Consider the following 20,417-nt stretch of genomic DNA (forward strand, 5'->3'; position numbering starts at 1 on the left):
CATTCATAGTTGCATTTCTGCCTCCTGGGGAAAATGCAAAGATGTCACATACTTGTAAAGAAGTAAGGCTAGAGAGCACTGGAAGGGAATGGTCTTTATTCTTCATTCCTGCCACTGGCTATTAATTCCAACAACTTCTGGAAAAACTGTAAGCTATACTTACAAGCACCATTTTTCCATTCTACAGAATGTATAGATGGTCCCACTCTTACAACAGCTTTGCTTCCAATTTCACAAGCAGAAAGAAATCTTTTACCCCAAAGCACTTTGACATAAAATAAATGCATTAATGGCTAAGAGATTTCTAAGTCTGTGTGGGTATGTAAATCCAGAAAGAGCTCTGGAATACATGTAAAGAGGGGAACTGATGAATCTGGACTCAGGTTTTACAGTTTTTGAAGCAACAACCCACAAACCTATGAGGTATCAGCAATCAGCCTGACCTGCTGTCATGGTTAACCCCATCAGCAGCTCAGCCCCACAGAGCTACTCACACCTGGGGGATGGGGAGGAGAACCAGAAGGGTAAAAGTGAGAAAGCTCGTGGGTTGAGATAACACTCGAATAGATAAAGCAAAAGCTGCACATACAAGAAGAGCCAAAAGAAGGATTTAACTCACAGCTTCCCATGGGCAGCAGGTGCTCAGCCATCTCCAGGAGAACAGGGCTTTATCACACATAACTGTGATGTGAGAAACACCAGCACTGAAAACATCCCCCCTTCCTTCTTTCCCCAGCTTTAAATACTGATCATGATGCCATATGGGAAATCCCTTTGGTCAACTGGGGTCAGCTATCCCAGCTGTGTCCCCTCCCAACTCCTGTGCAGCCTCCTGGCTGCTGGGGTGGGTGAGAAGCAGAAAAGATGCTGTGTTATGACTGCTCAGCAGTAGCTAAAACACCCCTGTGTTACCCACACTGCTGCCAGCACAAATCCATGGCAGCTCCTGTGAATGAAATGAGCTCTGTCCCAGCCCAAACCAGCACACCTTCAGAAAAGGGTGCTGTGCTGAGGGACAGGAGTGCTGAGCAGTCTTCTAGCCCCTGCCCTACTGATGGGCTCAGGAAAGTCCTTTTATTTTTGCCCTTCCAACTGCATCCTGGAATTGATGGTCTTTGCTAAGTGCTCTCAGACCCACGGGTTAAAGTGATACCCAAAACCCAGACCTATTCAGCCATGAGGGTAAGAGGCAGGAGCTCAGCTAGACCTGAGGCAAGGCAGGCTGTGTCTGTGTGGCAGAATAGAGCACAACAGGGAAGGACTAACAGGATAGATAAATAAATTTCAGCCTGTGAGTTGAAAAGTTTAAATGATGTCTTTTTTTCCTGTTGCAGTATGGGATAACCATGCACACCACCGTTTATTCCTTTATGGCAATAGGTGTTTTTGTTTCAGCCCTAGCTCTGATCATGCCTTTTGCACCTCATCATACAAACAGGCTCTGCTGTGACACAGCAGAGGCTTAGAATTGAAACCTAAACTGGACATTCACTCATGGGACTCCCTCAGTTTGGGCTGGAACGCTCTGTGTTACAGCTCAGCCTTTGGGAACTGTTTTATTGTCAGGCCAGCAGTTCAAATTCTTTCAAATGTGCATTATGAAGCAGCTGGAGCCCTGGGCTGAGCTGCCTGTTCTGTGGCAGGAGGGGCTGAATTCTGCTTTGCTGGATTCTGCTTTGCACCTCACATCACTGTTTTCAGTCTGCCTTTGCCTCCACAGGCACTGAAGGCGATGCTGTCACACCCACAAGAAGGGGTGACATCAGTTGTCACCACATTTGTTCTGTGCACGGCTGGAGCTGCTGACTGTGCTGACACCACAACATCACTCAGTGACATCACCCAGGCTTGGCAGTTGGAAGAGGGGGGTCTGTGTGCACCCAGGAGGACATCAGGATGGGGAATGACACGAGCTCACGTCCCTTTGCTCACCCCACAGTGTCCCTGAAGCTCCAGGCTGTCAACCTCTACGTGATGTACAGAGAAATCCTACATAAAAATTCCACCATCTGTCTTTGCAGGTGCTGCAAGAGAGTCTGGACCCTCAGATATCTCCATGTTCTGCCAAAAGTCTGAAAATTCAAGGCTAAAACACCTCTCTCCCCTCCTCAGACATGGATGTTTGATACACAGCCCCTGGTGCTGCATATTAGCTCTGCATGTTAACCCAGATTTATTTCCTGGGAGGAAAGAAGAGGATGAGGCAAGGCTCTATCTGGAGAACCCAAAAGACACAAGGCAAGGGTGGATAATGCAATAAATTAAACTCAACCCAGATTACAGCTTGTGAAGAGGGAGGTGAGGGAGCTGGGGGGGCTCAGCCTGGAGGAAAAAAAGCTCAGGAGGGACCTTGTGGCTCTGCACAACTCCCTGACAGGAGGGGGCAGCTGGGGGAATGTCAGGCTCTACTCCCAGGGAACAAGGGACAGGATTAAAGGAAACAGCCTCAAGACTGTACATGGTTACCTCTGGATGGCTGTGACTGGTTTAGGAGGCAATCATGTGAGGAAAGGCTGCTCAAGTGTGGGCAGTGATGGAAAGAGACTGAGTTCAAACAACCTGTTTGGCCTTCTAACTCTCCTTTATGGACTAAAGTTTCAGAAAACCCCCAAATAAGGAAAGTGGGGTTTGGTTCAGGGTTGGGTTTTGGTTGTTTTTTTGGTTTTGTTTTTTTTTTTCCATTTCGGAGCCTAACTATCCTGCTGTAAAGGATGCTGAGAAGTTCAGGGGAAAACTGATTCAGAGGACAAAGTTGTGTTTCATGTGGGGCCTGGTGATACGGCTGCTATGTAGGTGTCAGTGAAACAAACCTCACCAGGCGCCAGTTCACAGTATTGATCTATTATCAGATAATAAACCCATCATGATTTAGATACGTGGCTTATAAATCATACTCGGGCAGCACTTCTGACTAATCTGTTCCATGACCATCAAAGGTTCTTCTTTTTTTTTTCCCCCTCTAAACCTTTTTGTTTCTGCACTTAACACTGTTACCAGTATTGAGCATCAGAAGGGAAAAATCAGTAATACAAACTTACAGCCCCAAACTTTGTTTTTTTTCAGGTCCCTTTGAATGTAACAAAAACCTGCAAGCAGCCTGTATAAACATTATTTTCAACAGACCATATAGATGTACAGACCTTCTCTGTGTTGAACTTGGAGGGAATTTTCTAAGTGGGAATAAGGTACAAAATCAAGTGTAGCTCTTAGCAGGAAATGTCACACATAGGACTCAGTGTCTGAGTGTTCTGAATGTGTTTTTAGGCTTTAGAAGGTGTTTATGTTTCAATTAAAATCTCTGAGGCTTCCTCCTCGCCTGAAATAGAGAACAAAAACACTGGCATCAAGATATCCTGCAGCAAGCATATGGGTAATGAAAAAGGAGTTTAAGGTAATAAAGGCAACTCAGGTTTTCTATCTGGGGAGCTGTTGGCTCAAGCAGGGAATAGTTCAACTACTGTTACAGTAAAGTATGGAAACATTCTTGTAAAAAGTGTTGAGAATATTTTTTCTAAATTTCATTTTGAGTTCATGTTAGTGCATCATCAATATCACCTAAATTCAGCTGTTAAACCATTAAAGTACTTTGTGGGTGGAGCAGGTTAGAATTTGAGTTACATGTTTGAAGCTGCCTGGTCGCAGTACATTAACCCCAAAACCCCAGCACATACTCTTACATGTACTTCTTGTTTATCTTTCTTTCAGGTGGAGAGGCTGTGTAAGATCATACACAGGAGCACAAAACAGCCACAGCACAAAAATTGTGCTCTCTATTCTCGTGAGAACCAGCAAACCTTGCATACCTGTGTAAGTCCATTTTTGGGCATTCCTTAGAGAATTTTCTCTGCTTTGACCAATAAGATTTTTTCTTATATATTAGTGAAAATAATAGGTTTTCATCTTCATTTTCTCCTGTATTTTGAAGGGCAAGAAGAGACAGAATAGTGGCTAAAAACAGGCTTTGAAGCTGCACTGAAATAAATAACTCAGTGACTTCCTTTTTTTTGTGTTTCTCAGCCTTCCTCAGAGCCATAGCAGACAGAGCATGTGCTTTGGAGGGAGGAAAAGCTGAAACAGGATGCAAATGACTGTGCTAGAGCTGCTTTTTCCATAGCTCTGAGGGACAGGTTCTTTCCATAGCTCTGGGGGACAGGCTGACGGATGGCAGGGGATGTCACCTATGCTGCCGTGGCGATGCTGCCGAGGGAAAGGCCACGCGCTCCTCCAGGGACATCAAACCCAGGTAAAACCTCTTGGGCACGCAGGTAAACCCAGGTAAAACCTCTTGTTTGCTGTCTTGAACTCTCTCTCTCTCTCTTTCTCTCTCACACTTTAAATTGGGTGAATCCAGAAGAATGCCATAGGCAGGGCAAGAAGTTGGAGTAGCAGATGAGATCCTCGCAGTACAGATCAGCCAAGCTGCTCCCGAATCACAACCACCAAGGAGCAGCAGCTCAGGTGTGGTCCCAGGCTTTAAGTAACAGAATGAGAAAGAAGAAGTGTTCATTGGTTGAATAATGAGCAAAATATTTCTTTTTAAATGAGTAACATGATCAAGACAATGCTCCACTGAATTACTACCTAGCCCACAAAATCAGATCACTGGTTATGTTCATGGAAAAGGAGCAGTAAATTAACCAGTAAATCAGGAAAGTAGTAGCAGTCAAAAGTGCAGTCACTGTCCCTGAAGGAAGTACTGAATGTCTCCTAAAAACTTCTTACTCTTTCTCTTCAATTTTCCAGTGGTGATTTTACAGAATCAAGCTATCAACCTGTGATCACTTCATATATTTGTAAAAAACCCCCAAAGGATTAAACCAGTGTTCAGGGTAAGGAGATGATTTGAACGAAATTTTCTGAAAAAGTGACATCGCTACTACTTGGAAAAAAAATGTAATTCGTTCATGAAAGCATTTAGACAAAATTCTGGATCACATCTAATATGAATGAAGCTTATTATTAGCAAATAGGAAGTGCTTGTGGCATCAGACTAAGGCAATTTTCATGTTTTCATTATAATTAATGTATTTAATCCCTTAAGGAAACAACATGGTGTAATGAGCATTTTTAGATATTCTACTTGCAATGGAAATTAATAGTGATGATAGTGCTCTGAATACATGCACTTAAATGACAGAAAATAATACCTTTTATGTATTTTTACAAGACTGGTAGCCAAAAGATAAAAATGAGTTTATTATATATATGACATAAAATAGTACCTTAGACTGTGTGTTCATGCACCCATGGATGTTGTTTGCACTGCTGTAACCTGTGCAAAACAAAGAGGGCTTGCCTGGATATTTACTCATTATCAAAAGTGATAAAACTTATTTGTGAAGGGAGACAGACATCAAATCTTGATTAGAAGACATCCAAAACTATTCCTTGATCATGCTGCCTAAAGGAAAAGCTCAGTTTTGGATAGGCCAGTTCCAATGAAATTTATCATTAAGATGTGGATGGCTCTTAGCAAACTTTTGTTGAACTGATTTTAACTTTTGGTATTTTCTCGCATGAATTTACCGGCCATGATAATTAAGTGACTTCTCAATGCCCTTTTCCCTTTAAATATTTTATTTCTCAAAAATGCTGATCATTTGTATGGACGTTCTTCTGTTCATACTCCAGTGCTTCCATTTCCTTTAAAAAATGGGCACCAGAGATCCACCCAGTATTTCTACAAGTCTGGGTTATGCTGTCTCGATCACACAGAGACAAAAATCTCTTAGCTAATATTTTCTTCACTGTTTATAGCTCCCAGTCTCAACTCCCCCACTTTTATGTCTGATTATACTCAAAAACATTTTATTTGATTGGGCTTGGACTTACAGTTGGACTCCAGCTGTCACTCAGGTGCTCTGAAAAACAAGGATGAGGGGATTCTTGGATGCTCTGCCAGTGTTGAGAAGGATTTAGCAATGGCACTCTCTGTGCACAGGCTTTGGTAGGTGCAGGTGCTTTTACTGTACCTGTGCTTCAAAACAGGTGTTCAAACGTAGAAAAGTGTTCCCAAATCCCAGCAAGGATAAAGACACCTGGGAATCAATTTTCCAGCAGAAAACTCTGGCAGCCTTTCTGTCCTGGTTCCCTCATGGATAATTTGAGAGTTGCCTGGTTATGAATTGTGAGTGGTGACACAGAACTTTCCTTGGGAGAAGAACAAACCAAGGAGAGTTCCATTCCATCCCCAAATTAACCCACAAGTGGTTGTAGTTTTCTGAACTCCTTGCTCCCCTCCTCAATCCCCTGGGCTGCTCCAGGGGTTGGCCAGGTCCACCTGGAGCCTCTCCAGCTTCCCCCAGACCCTGGGATGTGCTGGCCCACATCTGGACACAAAATTCCTAATGGACAACCCCCCAGGAGCACTCTCTGTCTGCACATTCACTGAGCAGAAACTTCCAATAAACAGAGATGTTTTTCTGCACCTGCCAGCAGCCACAGGGAAGTGAAATTTCAGTTTTAGTGACTGAGATCTCCACCTTGTTGTGTAATTAGGTGAGGGTGTGGAAGCATCCGGCAGAATTTAAGCTCATGTGGTATTTTGAAACCCCCTGCTGACTTCTGAAGACTTCACATTCAAATAATCATGTGCCCATACACACTACAATAGAAAGAATGATTTTGTTTAAATATTCAGCTTGCATAGGTGAGCTTTTTCCTTACAGACTTAGAGATACCCTTTGACAGAATAAATGTGCATTTGAGAGACAAATTTTTTACTAATAGTAGCAGAATGTCTAAAGTATGTATTTTAGAAGTATCTCCATTTACTGGCCTAGTGCATTTAAGAGTTTAAAAGTCCTGAGTGGTTATTTACATTCTAAGAAGAAAAGCTTTTAGGGCATTTGATTTGAGAACAATTACATTTAATTTAGAAATTTTCTGTAGTTCACTGAACTAATAAATTGAAATAAAACAAACAACCAGGTGTGTTAGGTCAGGTTCTCTAAAGCATGGATTGTCTCCCCTATATGAATAACCCTTATTTACCAATCAGGTTCTCAGTGGACTTTTTTACTGTAAAACCTCTCTATACTCATATTCTCATATGAAATGATCCTCATTTTAACCTAATGAGACTCTCTTCTGCCAAGTTTTTCCTTGGTCAGTGAAATTTAATACAACACTTATTTTTAAAAGCCCCAGTGGTCACAAACTGGGGTGGTAGCACAGAAGCTCATTCTTGATACAGATGGATAAAATCTCTCCATTTATGGAAACAAAAGCAGTGTCCCAAAGGTCCAGATACCTTCCACAACACTAACCAGCAGCTCTGCAAAATACCCAGGTAAATTATATTGAAAACATGTTCAAAAAGAATCCACATGCCTTGAACCCACACCATGAAATTTTAATGCCATTTTGGGTTTTGTTTTGGAAATGTGCTTCTGGAAAAGGATGTCCATTCCTGTGCTGCTACAGGCACCACCTGAAATATCCTGGGATAAACACTCACAAGTCAGGAATGCCCTAGGAATTACCTTGCTGCAGCAGCATTTCTCTGAGTGCTGGTTTTCCTTTTGGCATCTCTCTGCCCCACAAAGCAGTCGTGGCTCTGGTGCCCCTCCAGCCCCTGTGGTACCTTCTGAGATGGCTTAGCAACAGCTGGGATGCTTGCCATGGATAGGATCCAGGTCTTTCCCATCCTTCAGCCTGTTTATCTGGCTCCTGCTCCAGCCACACAGCACCCAACAGTTCAAAGCTTACTTATGGAGGAGGCTTTTCCTGCCTGACAGCAGGAGGAAGTGGTAAATCATCATCAGGCCTGTCGTTGCCTAGGAAAATGCTGAACAAGCAGCCCTGGAAACACACACCCCTTTTCACACAGGCTCAGCCTTTATTGTTCCTCCATTCGGTGACTTGCACAGCCACAAATGTGAGTGTTGACCTTTCCTTACAGGAAACACAATCACATATGCTGAGCTGCATGTGAAGCCCCAGCCCCAAGGAAACAGCAGAGCAGAGACTTCCGCTTCTGGTACTGTGAAATTTTGTTTGGTTACTAATTATAGATGTAGTTTCTCCTACTGCCTAACAGTGAAACCTGTTATCAAGAGCCTTTATGTACACTCTCTCAATGAAAGGCTTATCTATCATTTCTTTTGCTGCTTTTTCTACTGGGTGCTCAGATTTTGCACTTTCCTTTTCAAAATACTATTGAGAGATGTTTAAAAAATAATTTCTAAAAATGCCTTTGTGCCCTACATGGAAAATGTAGTGAAGCAAACTAAAATTCCATGCTTTTTAGAACCCTCGTGGTGGAAGAGTCCCAGGGATGCATTTGGCTTTGGAGGCAGGGTAATGCCCAGATGTCTATGTGCCATTCGTGCCCTGGTGATTGTCACCTTCCCTGTACTGAAGGACTTCCCTGCCAGGAAAAGGGAACATTATAACAGATAAGTCAGGCAGCCAGAGGATGGAGCAGTTGCTCCTCTGATGCAGGCAAGGTCAGGGAAACAGTGGTTATGGCAATGCAAGTCTGTGACTCCTGGAACTGGCACCTTCACCCCAAAATTCCTCAGGTTCTGTGGCTCCCTGAGTGTTTCCCTGTGACACAGGGTGAATGCCAAACAGCTGGAGAGATGCTTGCTTTGATTCACTTCCCTGTACCAGCAGGTGTCAGTACAGGTGTCAGTGCTGTGCATTAGGGAAGTTATCTCTGAGCTGTGGGACGGGAACAGTAACGCTAGGGAGCAGAGAGGAGGAACACAGCCCAAATCCCTGACACCACAGCCCAAATCCTGACACCACAGCCATCCCTGACAGACACCACAGCCATCCCTGACAGACACCACAGCCCATCCCTGACAGACACCACAGCCATCCCTGACACCACAACCATCCCTGACAGACACCACAGCCCATCCTTGACAGACACCACAGCCATCCCTGACACCACAGCCATCCCTGACAGACACCACAGCCATCCCTGACAGACACCACAGCCCATCCCTGACAGACACCACAGCCATCCCTGACAGACACCACAGCCATCCCTGACACCACAGCCATCCCTGACACCACAGCCATCCCTGACACCACAGCCATCCCTGACACACACCACAGCCATCCCTGACACACACCACAGCCATCCCTGACAGACACCACAGCCATCCCTGACACCACAGCCCATCCCTGACAGACACCACAGCCCATCCTTGACAGACACCACAGCCCATCCCTGACACCACAGCCCATCCCTGACACCACAGCCATCCCTGACAGACACCACAGCCATCACTGACAGACACCACAGCCATCCCTGACACCACAGCCATCCCTGACAGACACCACAGCCATCCCTGACACCACAGCCCATCCCTGACACCACAGCCATCCCTGACAGACACCACAGCCATCCCTGACACCACAGCCCATCCCAGACAGACACCACAGCCCATCCTTGACAGACACCACAGCCCATCCCTGACAGACACCACACCCATCCTTGATACTTTCTCTGAACTGCTCTGCAAGATCCTGCAGGAGATGTGGAGGTAGGTGGGAGGAGGAAATGCTTGAGAAAAGTAAATTAAAGGAGAAAAGGCAAATTCTTAATGGTTGACAATCTCTTGCTCTGTGTGATCAAATATTTTGATTTCACTTCCGTGTATGCAAAATGGATGCAGATTTTTAGTAAGGAAAATGCCACTGCATCCTCCTGACTGCAGACTGATTTTAGGCAGATGACTTCTGTGTTGTTTCCCCAGTGTTAATTTTAAGAGTGCCAGGACCTTAAGCTGCTTTTCCCCCCGCTTCCCTGCAGGCTGCAGGCATAGGAGCTCAGCCTGGTTCTACGTGGCGCTGGTCCTGGCAGTCCTCGTGCTCATCCTGCTGGGAATTGTGGTCATACAAGCCAAGCTGGGTGAGTAGATCCTACTTCCTGCTTCATCCCTTCATTGTAGACAGGGTTAAACCTCTGAAAGAGCTGAGAGAAAAATTCCCTTAGTGTCACACTAAAAAGTGTCAACTTGTACACAATTACAGGAAATGAGACTCTTTACAGGGGCCTGGAGTGACAGGACAAGGGGGAATGACTTCACCCTGACAGAGAGGAGGTTTAGATGGGATATGAGGAAGAAACTGTTCCCTGTAAGGGTGGTGAGGCCCTGGCACAGGCTGCCCAGAGCAGCTGTGGCTGCCCCATCCCTGGCAGTGTCCAAGGCCAGGCTGGATGGGCTCTGAGCAACCTGGGATAGTGGCAGGTGTCCCTGCTATGGAATGAAATGATCTTTAAGGTCTTTCCAAGCCAGGCCATTCCATGAGCGTGTTCTCAGAAGGGCTTTGCTCACTGAGTTTTGCTCACTGAGTTTTTCTCACTGAGATTGCTCATGGCTGTGCCTGTACCACAGAGACATCCTCACATTCACAGTACAGCTCTGGGTACAAAGACTGCATTTCTTTATCCTTGTTGTTAATCATGATTTCTCTCTCTTATTTTATTATTTCTTTTGGCCTTGGGCTGTTCAAGTTTTGAAGGGTAGAGCGGGAGAATCAGAAAGTTTGCCTCAGTATGGTCTGAATAGCACCAGCAGTGACATTTCTTCAGAGAGAACCATCCCAGCAGCGCTCCTGAAATGGCTCATGGAGGAGCTGTGTGAAGATGGACAGGGTGAGGCACCTTAGTCCTTTCTAGCATAGAAGACGTGTGGTGTGCACAGTTCTGTTGTCTCTGTTCCCGTTTCCCTGACACCCTGTGGTTTATGGGAACTCACTGCTGCTACCCAGGAAGCATGGTGTTCCTGCAGAGCAGTGATAACAAAATCTAAACTAACATTTTTATACATGATAGTCTTGCTCCTCTTTTGGTATATCCATTTCCTTCTGCCAGGAGCTGCTGTCAGAAATGCTATATATCCTCCTCTTGTCCCGGAGAACACTTTCCACACAATGATTCATAAACAGGGGGAGGAGGATAAACAGGATCCATTGTAGCAGCTAAATGTTCCCCCTGCCCACCCACAGGGACAAGATGTGAGCTGTGTCCCCCCGGGTGGCAGCTGCACAGGGGCAGATGTTACTTCTTCTCCGAGGAGACCAGGAGCTGGGAGGACAGCCAGAAAAACTGCCTGGCCAGGAAATCCCAGCTGCTTGTCATCGAGGATGAAATTGAGATGGTGAGTCATGCAGCAGCCCTAAAAACACATCACAGGCCTCAGGTGAACAAGAGAAAATGGCCTGGATGTACAGAGTACATGATAGACAAGCATGAGCCCTGTGAGGGAAAGGATTTGACTCCCTGCACAGGAGCTGGGTTTGGGAATGTCAGCAGAGCAGAGCTGAACAGAGCATAAGAGGTGCCAAGTGTGGAAGCCAGAGTAGTTTTGACTGGGAAGAAGAAATGCTGGGGATTTTCCACTCATTTCCACCACTTGGCTCTGGGAAGAGAGGAGGCTGGTCATGTGAATGGGCTGATGTAAGGGGCTGCTCTGCCATGGCTGCATCCCTGTCCTTGATGTTCAAGAGGAAATAAAAGCTGTGCAAGAGGCAGGACTGTGACCCAGGCACAGCAGGAAAGCTCTTCTGACAGCTAACATCCTTCTAATCATTCCACAGGAATTTATAGACAACAAAGACAAAGACACCAAATATATCTGGATTGGCTCTGAAGACATGAAGAAAACAAGGAGTTCAGTGGAAGATCACAGAATAAAAGAAAAGAGGTGATGATTTGTGGGGGGAGGATATCTTTGGGAAAAGCAAAGTGTGGTATCCCTGCCTGGAAATACAACTCTGAATCTAATTACCCAAAGCACAGACCCTGCAACCTCAGGTATGTATTCAGAGTCTATTTCATGGCCAGTTCCAGGCTCCTGCTGGGCACTTTTGGAAATTGATTTCTGCCTCCAGGACCAACCAGAGCCACAGCTGATATATATATTAATGCAGAGATATTATTACACACGTCTGCCAACAAACTCCCTTTGCAGACCCTATGCTGCCTTCTCTGTTGAAGGTGATGCCTGTCACATAGCATTGGCTGGGATCTGCGCAGCTTTCTTCAGCATTGTGGCTGCATGGGGAGGAGCCTTATCCTTGTACCACTAATTACAGTAATTTCATGATTATAAGCCGCACCATTTTGACTAAAATTTTGGTCCGAACCCAAAGTGCAGCTTATAATCAGGTGCGGCTTATATATGGACAAAGAACGAAAAGTTGCTGTTTTAGTTTAGAGGACAGGTGTCTGCTGAGAAAGGCAGGAGCTTCTCTTTGAAATGGAGAATGTAAATCCCCTCCCTCCAAATTATTATAATTTTGAAATCAAGGGGCTCTCAGGCAAAGATATGGGAATTAGGAATAACAGTTCTTTACAAGGGAAATTAAAATAGAAATTCAGTACTACAAAGAAACAAACCCCAAACCCTGACACAGTCAGAGTACAACCTGACACCCCGTCAGGCAGGGTGTTGGTAGCAGTCCCATTAAATGGTGGCTGCATCCTCCTGCAGTGACAGATGTGGCTCAGTTGGAGCAGTGCTCCTGTACAAGGTGCAGTTTCCCTCTGGAGGTCCAGTGGTGATGTGGAGAAATCCGGTTTTCCTCTGGAGTCCAGTGGAGAAAGGGGCTCCCTTAATGTCCCAAAACCTCTGTTTTTATCTTGGTAAGAAATGTTGGGCTCTTCCCCCTGGCTGGAGCAACTTCCAATGGGATGCAGTAATTTTATCAGTCCCACAGTGGGACTCAATGGCCATTAGCAGAAAATGACTGGCTGGAGGAAGGATGGGTTGTGAAAAGATAAAGAACAATGCCCTGCCTGGTTTCAATGGATGGTCCATTAGCAGAATATCTGCCATGGAGATAAGGATCACTGCCCCCACCCTGAACAGATGGTGATAGAACAGATACCTTTTATCACACTCTGTATTGTAACGTGTGGCTTATAATCAGGTGCGGCTTATGTATGGACAAAGAACGAAAAGTTGCTGACACCTGAAGTGCAGCTTATAATTGGTGCGGTTTATAATCGTGAAATTACTGTAATCCCAAGCATCCATCCCTCAGAAACCAGCAGGCCCTGCTGGGGGTGCCCAACCCAGCTGTGCACAGCTGCTGTGCTTCAAGGGGGTGGCTGAGTGGGCATCATCCACCCCTCTCACTCAGAGCACCACCAGGATTTTTAACCAGTGCTGAGTTTAAGCACAGCAACCCATGGCATTCCTTTTGGTCTCTCAGCAGGACAGCTCTAAAAAGCATTGAGGCTGAAAAGAATTGTGCTGTTTACAGAAGGAAAAACGTGATCCAGGCAGACAACTGCCAGACATTAAAGGAGTGGATCTGTAAGAAGAATGCAACTTTGCTGGTGCTCTGAGCCCCATTTCCACACAACAGGCAAAGCTTCTTGCCAGGAGACCCATTTTACAGACAAACCAACTTGTGATGTAAATAATTCTTATCAGACTTACAGGGAAGTTTGCACTTTGCTGTGCTGTGCTCCCTAAGAAGTCAGAAGACAGGTCCTGCAAGCTGTCACATGAGGAAGTTGGGGTGCTGAGCCTTCACACAGAAGATTTTGGCAGCAGCTGCCTCAGGAAGGTCAGGGGAGAAGAAATACTCATGAGGAAGAGCACTGTGCACATGAGCTGTGTGATGTGCAGGAATATGGCCCCTGTGGGGATCAGGGTGTGCTGGTCCCACTGCTGTCACCTCTGCCAGCAGGCAGCTGCTGAGCTGAGCACGTCTTGTTTGGGTTTCAGGATTTTAGTGTTTTCTGAAGTCTGCGGTTTTGGTTTTTGTTTGTTTTTTTTTTTCCCTTGGGGTATAATTGTGACTCACAGAAGCCACTTGAGGGTTGTGAAAAAATGCATTTATTGGACAGTGTCTTATTCAAAGCTGCTGCACAGCTACTGGGTGTAAGCAGCAGCCCAGGCACGGAGTGACTTGTGACACTTGTGGTTGATGTGCTGATTGCTCCCATCTTCTTCTGGTGCTGAGCCTGGGAGTCTGAAGGGATTAACTAGGGAAGGGGCTTGGACTGTAAGACAACATTGCAGTGCAAGGAAGTAAAAGGTGATAACCTTTCTCTTTCTATATTTTGTCCCTTTGCACTGTAAATTCCAACCAGTGATGGTATGGTGACTTCACAAAGACTGGTGAAATTAATGCCTGGGACTGCACTCAGTAAATGCATTGAAGTGTCATGAATAAATGTTATTTCTGGGTCTAGAACACAAAAACGCTAAGACCTAATGCCTTTATTAGATTCACATATTTGACAGGAATGAAGAAATGTCATGAATTGAAGGTGCTACTCTAACAAAAATGGCACTGACTGGAATTTAACAGAAACAAGTCTAATGTGGTTTTTGAGATGGTGAGCCTTTACCTCATCTTTGTTGTGATGCACACAAATAAAGGCAGCTGCAGTTTCACAGAGATGTTTTTTTCACACCTGCACATGCCTGGGGAGGGTTAATGTCCAGCACTTTAGGGGTGCAGATTTAAAAGTGAACTGTAACTTCAGGGACTTCCCTTCAAAGAATAACAACAAAAAAATCCCAGCACAGATTTACCCCCCAGAATGCAGCATCAGCAGCTCAAGACTCGTGAGAAACTGCTCTTATGTAAGAGGAAACAACAAAAATCCCCCAAACTCAGCACAGCATGTGGGGGAAGAGGATTGCTTTCATCATTCTAGACAGACAAGCAAAGAAAAGGAGAGTGTGAAATGAGTAAGATAATCATCTATACCTATATAACACATGCTTTATAGAGAGATAATTTCTCACTGCTGAGAAATTTTCACTTCAGGCTACTCACAGCACACCCTTCTCCAAGCAGTGGAGTTGACAATTGCTGGTTTTATGGCAGATCTTTCTTGATTCATGCTGAATTTAACAAGAAAAAGAAACTCCTGCAAGCTGGATTCTCTCAAACTAGTTGTGGTGTTTAGGTTTTAACAATATTCATTAAACATCCACTGTTAGGGCCTTCTTGCTGTTATTCATGTAATTAAACAAGTTTTTCCAGCGCCTTACTGAAGCTCTTACCTACAATTCAAGCAGTCACTTATTTAAAAAGAAAAAAAGAAAAAGAAATTACCATTAAAGTACTTCATCAAACTCCACTCAGAGCAGAGAAAGTTGGCAGAGTTTGCAGCTTGACCCTTCTTTTCTTAACATCACTGAAGATGTTCATTGCATCCCTGAGGAGTCAGATTCCAGAAGAGCTTTCACTGTAACCTTTTGTTAAAAGTCTGACACATTATGAGGTGCTAGAAAGGGAAAAGCATTCTTTTTTTGAATCAAATGTCCTGTTCCATGTCAGCCCCAACATTATGATGAAAGATTTTTTTCATCTCCAAAACCTGAATATTTTACTTCACTTCAGATTTCTCTTTCACCGAAATGGTGCCTGAGATAAAAAAATATTTTAAATGTCCCAATATTAGATACAAATCACTGTAATTCAAGGGGTCTGTAAAGATATTTATTAAGTATCTTTTCAGGACTATTGCACATACCATATCCTTCAGAACCAGGTTAATTTAAAAACATTGCAGAGTAACTCCCTCCCCCCAGCATATAAATTAATACATAATTGGGCTTTTCATACTGTAGAGTCCTGTTACTTTGCCTATAAAGAATACAAGCAATTAAGAAAAGTGTAATCCAGCAAAATTCGTGATTATATTTAAATAAACCTCTGAAAGTCACAAGTTGCTGACAGTATCCATGTGCATGATCCTGCTACAGTCAAGTGCATCTGTTACAGAAAATAATGAACGTGAACTTCCCATTCTTTCTTCTCTAGAAACTTGATAGTCATATTCCTTCCAGGAAAATTTGCTTCCTCTGGGTCAAATGACACTTTTAATCTTTGGATGACCTGCTAGACATGAGCAGGACTCAGCCAATCAGAGGGATTGTGCCCTAATTCTGTTCAGGCAATCCAAGAGCACTGCAGGCTGCTGCTGAAAATGCCACCCACACAAGGAAACACTGACTGTCCATCTGCAAATGTCCCCCTTGCTCTGAAGCCTCACACCATGACAGGCACTGGGCATGAGGAAAACACAGAGGAACATCCCTTGATGTTAATTTTCTCATTCCCTTCTCCTGATTTTGCCTCCTTGCACAGAGGACTATTTCTACCTTCACACATTAATGCCTGCAGCTTCACTGTCACTCTTCCAACTCTTCTCCCCCTCATCAGTGCAGATGCTCAGGTAAATAAATATTCTTATCCATTGTGACATTTCTTTGACTAAACAAAGTGTTGTGAGAATAACTTAAGGTGCAGTGCAGCTGCGTAAGTTAGCTTGACAGCATGATCACCAGGATTTAACAAAATTAAAGTAACATAACAAAACACAGAATACAGTGCAAGGTGCATCCCATCAAATGGAAAGAGAGGAATTTGCTGTGATCCTGTCTGATATAACAGCGTTCCCTTCTGCATTGCCCTGTATCCATTGGCAGCCCTCCAGACAGATCCACTTCACCACCCATCCCTGCACACAGAGCCTGGCAAAAGGAAAAGCAGAACAAAAACCTCCAGCTGCACACCCAAAAGGGAAAGAAGGAGATGCTCCTACAAGAGAAGAGTAAATGAAGAAATACTGAATGACACAACAAGAAAAAGCTACAACTGGGCAGTAGCTGGAAAAATGGGGCAAGGAAATGACTTCTCAAGATGCTGAAGAGAGCCTTTAAAATGGTATCTTAAAGCTTTCTTCCATGGCTGGAGAATTCTGGCTACCAGAAAAGTCATTCACCTACAGGTAGGAGCTGGGACACATTCCCAGGTCCCAAAGTACAGACAGAGCCTGTGTAGGCATCATATCAGAGCTCTGAATGTCATGGGTGGTGGCTTTGTCCACCTTTATTGTGCTGAGTTGATAGCCAAGCTACAGACCCATTTCCTGGTTAAATAACATCCTGAGGCTGAGACTCCTTTGGACTCCAGATAGGCACAGCTTCCAGAGCCTTTTACTTCAAACCTGTCAGGGAGAAAGGGGAGACAGATTACTTGGACACTCACAATCAAATGCTACAATAGAGCAAAGGCAGCTATGGGCATCTCAGGTCTTTGAAGAAAGCCTGATTTATCTCAAGCAAGGCACCATAGGAGGATGATGTTTTAGGCCTTGAAGAGAACACCATGGAGATTGTCTTTTCTTACTAGTATCTTGTGCCCAGAATACAAAATCCAGGACTTGTAGTACTCCTGCATCTTGTTTGGTGGTCACTTATGTGAAATACACCCTTGGAGCAGAGACTGAAACTCAGATTTGCCCTTCTCAGGAATGCTGTGCCATCAAGAAAGGCACCACCACCTTGCATTTCCACAAACTCCTACACAGTTAAAAGGTTTCAGCAGAAATTCTGAAGCAAATGTTCCTCTAATTTCTCCTTCTTCAGAACCCAAAAGGCACCATGGCTAAGGGGGTGGGGGGAAACCAAGGAGCAAACCTCAGTTTCCACACTCTAAGTGTCCCTACGTAAGAGGAAAGGGACTCCTTCAGTAACTCTGTTTCCAAAGTGCTGTAAAGTTCTGTGGATAAGCCAAACAAACTGAAATGGTCTCTGGAAAAGCCAAGGGACAAATCCCCACCAGTGCAGTAACACCTGAGTTTAGACAGCAAGGTGTTTGCCCTCCCCTGTTCAGGAGGGGCAGTTTGAGGCAAGCAGTGAGGCAGATGTCTAAGAATGGGAAGAACCTCACTGAAAATGAAAGCATCAGTGGATGTTTGTATTGCAGACAGGGGACAAAAGAGTGGGAAGGACTGCAGTTTTCAATCTGAGGTGCCCACGTGTTCCTCACATCTCACATTAAATGCCTTTGTCAGATCAAGCCTTCAGGGCTTGGGGATGAAGTGAGTGTAGTCACACATCACCAGTAATGCCACAGATATTTAAATTCTCCACCTTTTAAGGTAATTTCAGACTTATGAAATCTCAGTGCTTATGCCTATCAATGGTATTTCTGCCAACTCCTGCCAGCAGCTGCTCCAGGATGAGCTGCAGCAGCCTCTGAGGAGAGGGGATGGCTGCAGGGAGAGGAACAGGGTGCCTCACACTTGGCACAGGGCTCTGGCCACAAAGCAGCTCATGCAACATAAATTCACATCTTCCTTTCCCTCCAGCAGCCTCTTTCAGAGGAACATTGTATGAAAATGAAAACTTGTCTTAGCAGTGTCCCAAATCTCTTTGCCATAAACCTCACACAGTTTACATGCAGGTTTGTATTTTTGCAAATATATATATGAGGAATTTGTGTTACTGTAATCTGTCCTTCCTCCCCTCATTGCTTTGGTATGTTGATGTCTCTTGGTTTAACTTTCACTTTCTCTAATATCTGTTACCATGAGCCTGCCTCATGTTGCTTCTCAACATTACAAATTTATCCCCTAACTTTCATCTGCCACAGTTTCAACAATGCCAAGTGAAACCTTCAATGCATTCTATATCCTCTTCATAATCACCCCTTCAACATAATAACAGATATTTCCTACAAGTCACTATTTCTGTATTATTTTTCTTACCCCCCATAATTGAATATCATCAGCAAAACCCCTCCACATCAACTTACAGTTCATTGTCTAATGCTTTTCCATTTACCCAAAAGAACTCTTCATTTGTTTTAGAGAGTCCAATCCATGGGTCTTGCTTTGTTATCTTCATCATAAAGCTCTGTAGGAACAAACCCACATACGAAAAGCTGCATGTTCAGTCCAGCTATCAAAATACAAACTCTTTGAACCAGGGCAAAAGCAAAACAACAACCTAGCCTTTCCTGCAGAAGAAATAATATTAAAACCTAAATATACAGAGACTGGTGATTGGGATAGGGTTGAGTGACCTAGAGAGAGGCTATTTTAAAATATCAAGGTCTGCTAGCTGGAACATATACAGAAGAATGTATTCTCCTAGGCCTGTGTGCAGGGTGGAATCTTTCCTAATATTGTGGTATAATATAGAAAAAACATTCCAAGCTTTACTTGGGGTAACTATCTCCTAACTCCGAAGGTCACAATTAACATATTTACCAACTTGTGTGTCATTAACCTATCTCAATATGAGAAAACAGTTGTTAATTAAAGATAAATGAGATGCAACAGTGTTTACCCTGATAGATGCCTTCAATATGAGTATTTTATAGCTGTTAGCAGCACCAAATTCAATTCAGACAAGCACTCAGATATTTTCTAAAACATCAACTGCTCAAACTGATGTTTCCTGTTTTCAGGGAGAAGAGGCACAAAGTTTTCTGCAGGCTGTGACTCACTGTGGTCTTACATCAGCTTCCTAACTGAGCTGAGGAGGCTGGAGAAGCAGTTCCCTGGAAGTGAACTGGGGGTGAAAACAGGATCCCCCTCTGGTTCCCCTACCAGCTCCTGATGATTTTCGATGACCAGGAGGGAAGCGTTGTGGGAAGAGCAGTGGCTCTGGCTGGAGTTCCAGGCAGCCTCACTCTCTGAGAGGTAGTAACACTTCCTCTGGAAGTACAGCCAGCCTGATGGACACAGCTCCAGGGGAGGGCACACAGGGAGGTCTTTGGCCACAGAAGGATTTACTGGTGAAAAGACAAAAAACAATCTACCCATTTCTTCCAGCTGGGAAAGGTTTTACCTTCTGACTGCATCCTCTAAAACAGTCTAGCCACAGCAGTGTTACTTCTGCCCAGCTGGAATAATTGTTGCAAACAAATGATATATTCTGGATCCTGCACCCTTCTGCCTACTGACGTATTCTTAAAAGGATGGTCAGGGACACATTGGTAGAAGTATCTGAGAAGGTGATAGTAAAGAAACTTGATACCAAAAGTACACTAAGACTAAACTGAGGCCTCCCTTACCCCACCGCATGTGGAGTAGTTTTTGCAGAATTAACCGACGGTTTCCAACAGAAATCACAGATTCACACAGAATCACAGAGTGGCTTGGGTTGAAAGTGACTTCAAAGATCATTTTGCTCCATGCCCATGCCATGGACAGGGACAGATTCCACTATCCCAGGTTGCTCAGAGCCCCATCCAGCCTGGCCTTGGACACTGCCAGGGATCCAGGGGCAGCCACAGCTGCTCTGGGCAACCTGTGCCAGGGCCTCACCACCCTCTGAGCACAGAACCCCAAACTCTGGGAATTTCTATTGCTACTTATATTTTCTTTTAAAATCCCTTACTTACCAAACTGAATACATGAAATCAAAACGACAGCAACAGTAAGGACTGCAGCGACAGCTCGCCACAGCCAGATGTTTGAGAACAGACCTGAAAAAAAAAAAAGGAATTAAAAAAACAAAACAAAACATAACAAAACAAAACAAAGCAAACAACAAATAAGAAGCAGCTGACAGGGAAGTAGAGCCCGGGACCTCGGTGTCACCTTTGCTGTGGCGAGCCGAGCCGTGTCCCGCCATGGGCGTGGGGCTGACGGGGCCGGAGCGGCGGGGCCGCACCGAGGGGAGCCG

The 20,417-nt window shown here is 44.5% G+C and overlaps 2 protein-coding genes and 1 long non-coding RNA gene across 5 annotated transcripts; 1 reads left to right on the forward strand and 2 right to left on the reverse strand.

The window, feature by feature from the left end:
- Positions 1-2,778: 2,778 nt before the first annotated feature.
- On the forward strand, positions 2,779-14,375 carry LOC116995896 (killer cell lectin-like receptor subfamily F member 1). Of its 2 annotated transcripts, none has more exons than XM_033058988.1 (7): positions 2,779-4,243; positions 7,904-7,981; positions 9,770-9,868; positions 10,475-10,615; positions 10,969-11,120; positions 11,560-11,666; positions 13,180-14,375. In XM_033058988.1, the coding sequence occupies exons 1-7, from the start codon at positions 4,162-4,164 to the stop codon at positions 13,313-13,315; spliced, it is 795 nt and encodes a 264-aa protein (XP_032914879.1). In that variant the 5' UTR covers positions 2,779-4,161; the 3' UTR covers positions 13,316-14,375. The 2 variants fall into 2 exon arrangements, with proteins under 2 accessions (XP_032914879.1, XP_032914880.1); XM_033058989.1 differs by having other exon boundaries at positions 13,183-14,375.
- On the reverse strand, positions 4,151-6,164 carry LOC116995899. The gene is made up of 3 exons (XR_004417815.2): positions 5,833-6,164; positions 5,223-5,272; positions 4,151-4,471 (listed from the first exon to the last, which is right to left on the reverse strand). It is a non-coding gene; the product is annotated as an uncharacterized LOC116995899 (long non-coding RNA).
- Positions 14,376-15,570: 1,195 nt separating the features above from the next.
- On the reverse strand, positions 15,571-20,417 carry LOC116995898 (C-type lectin domain family 2 member L-like). Of its 2 annotated transcripts, none has more exons than XM_033058991.1 (5): positions 20,333-20,417; positions 20,134-20,217; positions 19,337-19,518; positions 18,538-18,638; positions 15,571-16,945 (listed from the first exon to the last, which is right to left on the reverse strand). In XM_033058991.1, the coding sequence occupies exons 1-5, from the start codon at positions 20,364-20,366 to the stop codon at positions 16,828-16,830; spliced, it is 519 nt and encodes a 172-aa protein (XP_032914882.1). In that variant the 5' UTR covers positions 20,367-20,417; the 3' UTR covers positions 15,571-16,827. The 2 variants fall into 2 exon arrangements, with proteins under 2 accessions (XP_032914882.1, XP_032914881.1); XM_033058990.1 differs by having other exon boundaries at positions 19,337-19,521; positions 20,333-20,413.

Source organism: Catharus ustulatus, chromosome 4, assembly GCF_009819885.2.
Source record: "Catharus ustulatus isolate bCatUst1 chromosome 4, bCatUst1.pri.v2, whole genome shotgun sequence".
Classification (NCBI taxonomy): Eukaryota; Metazoa; Chordata; class Aves; order Passeriformes; family Turdidae; genus Catharus; species Catharus ustulatus.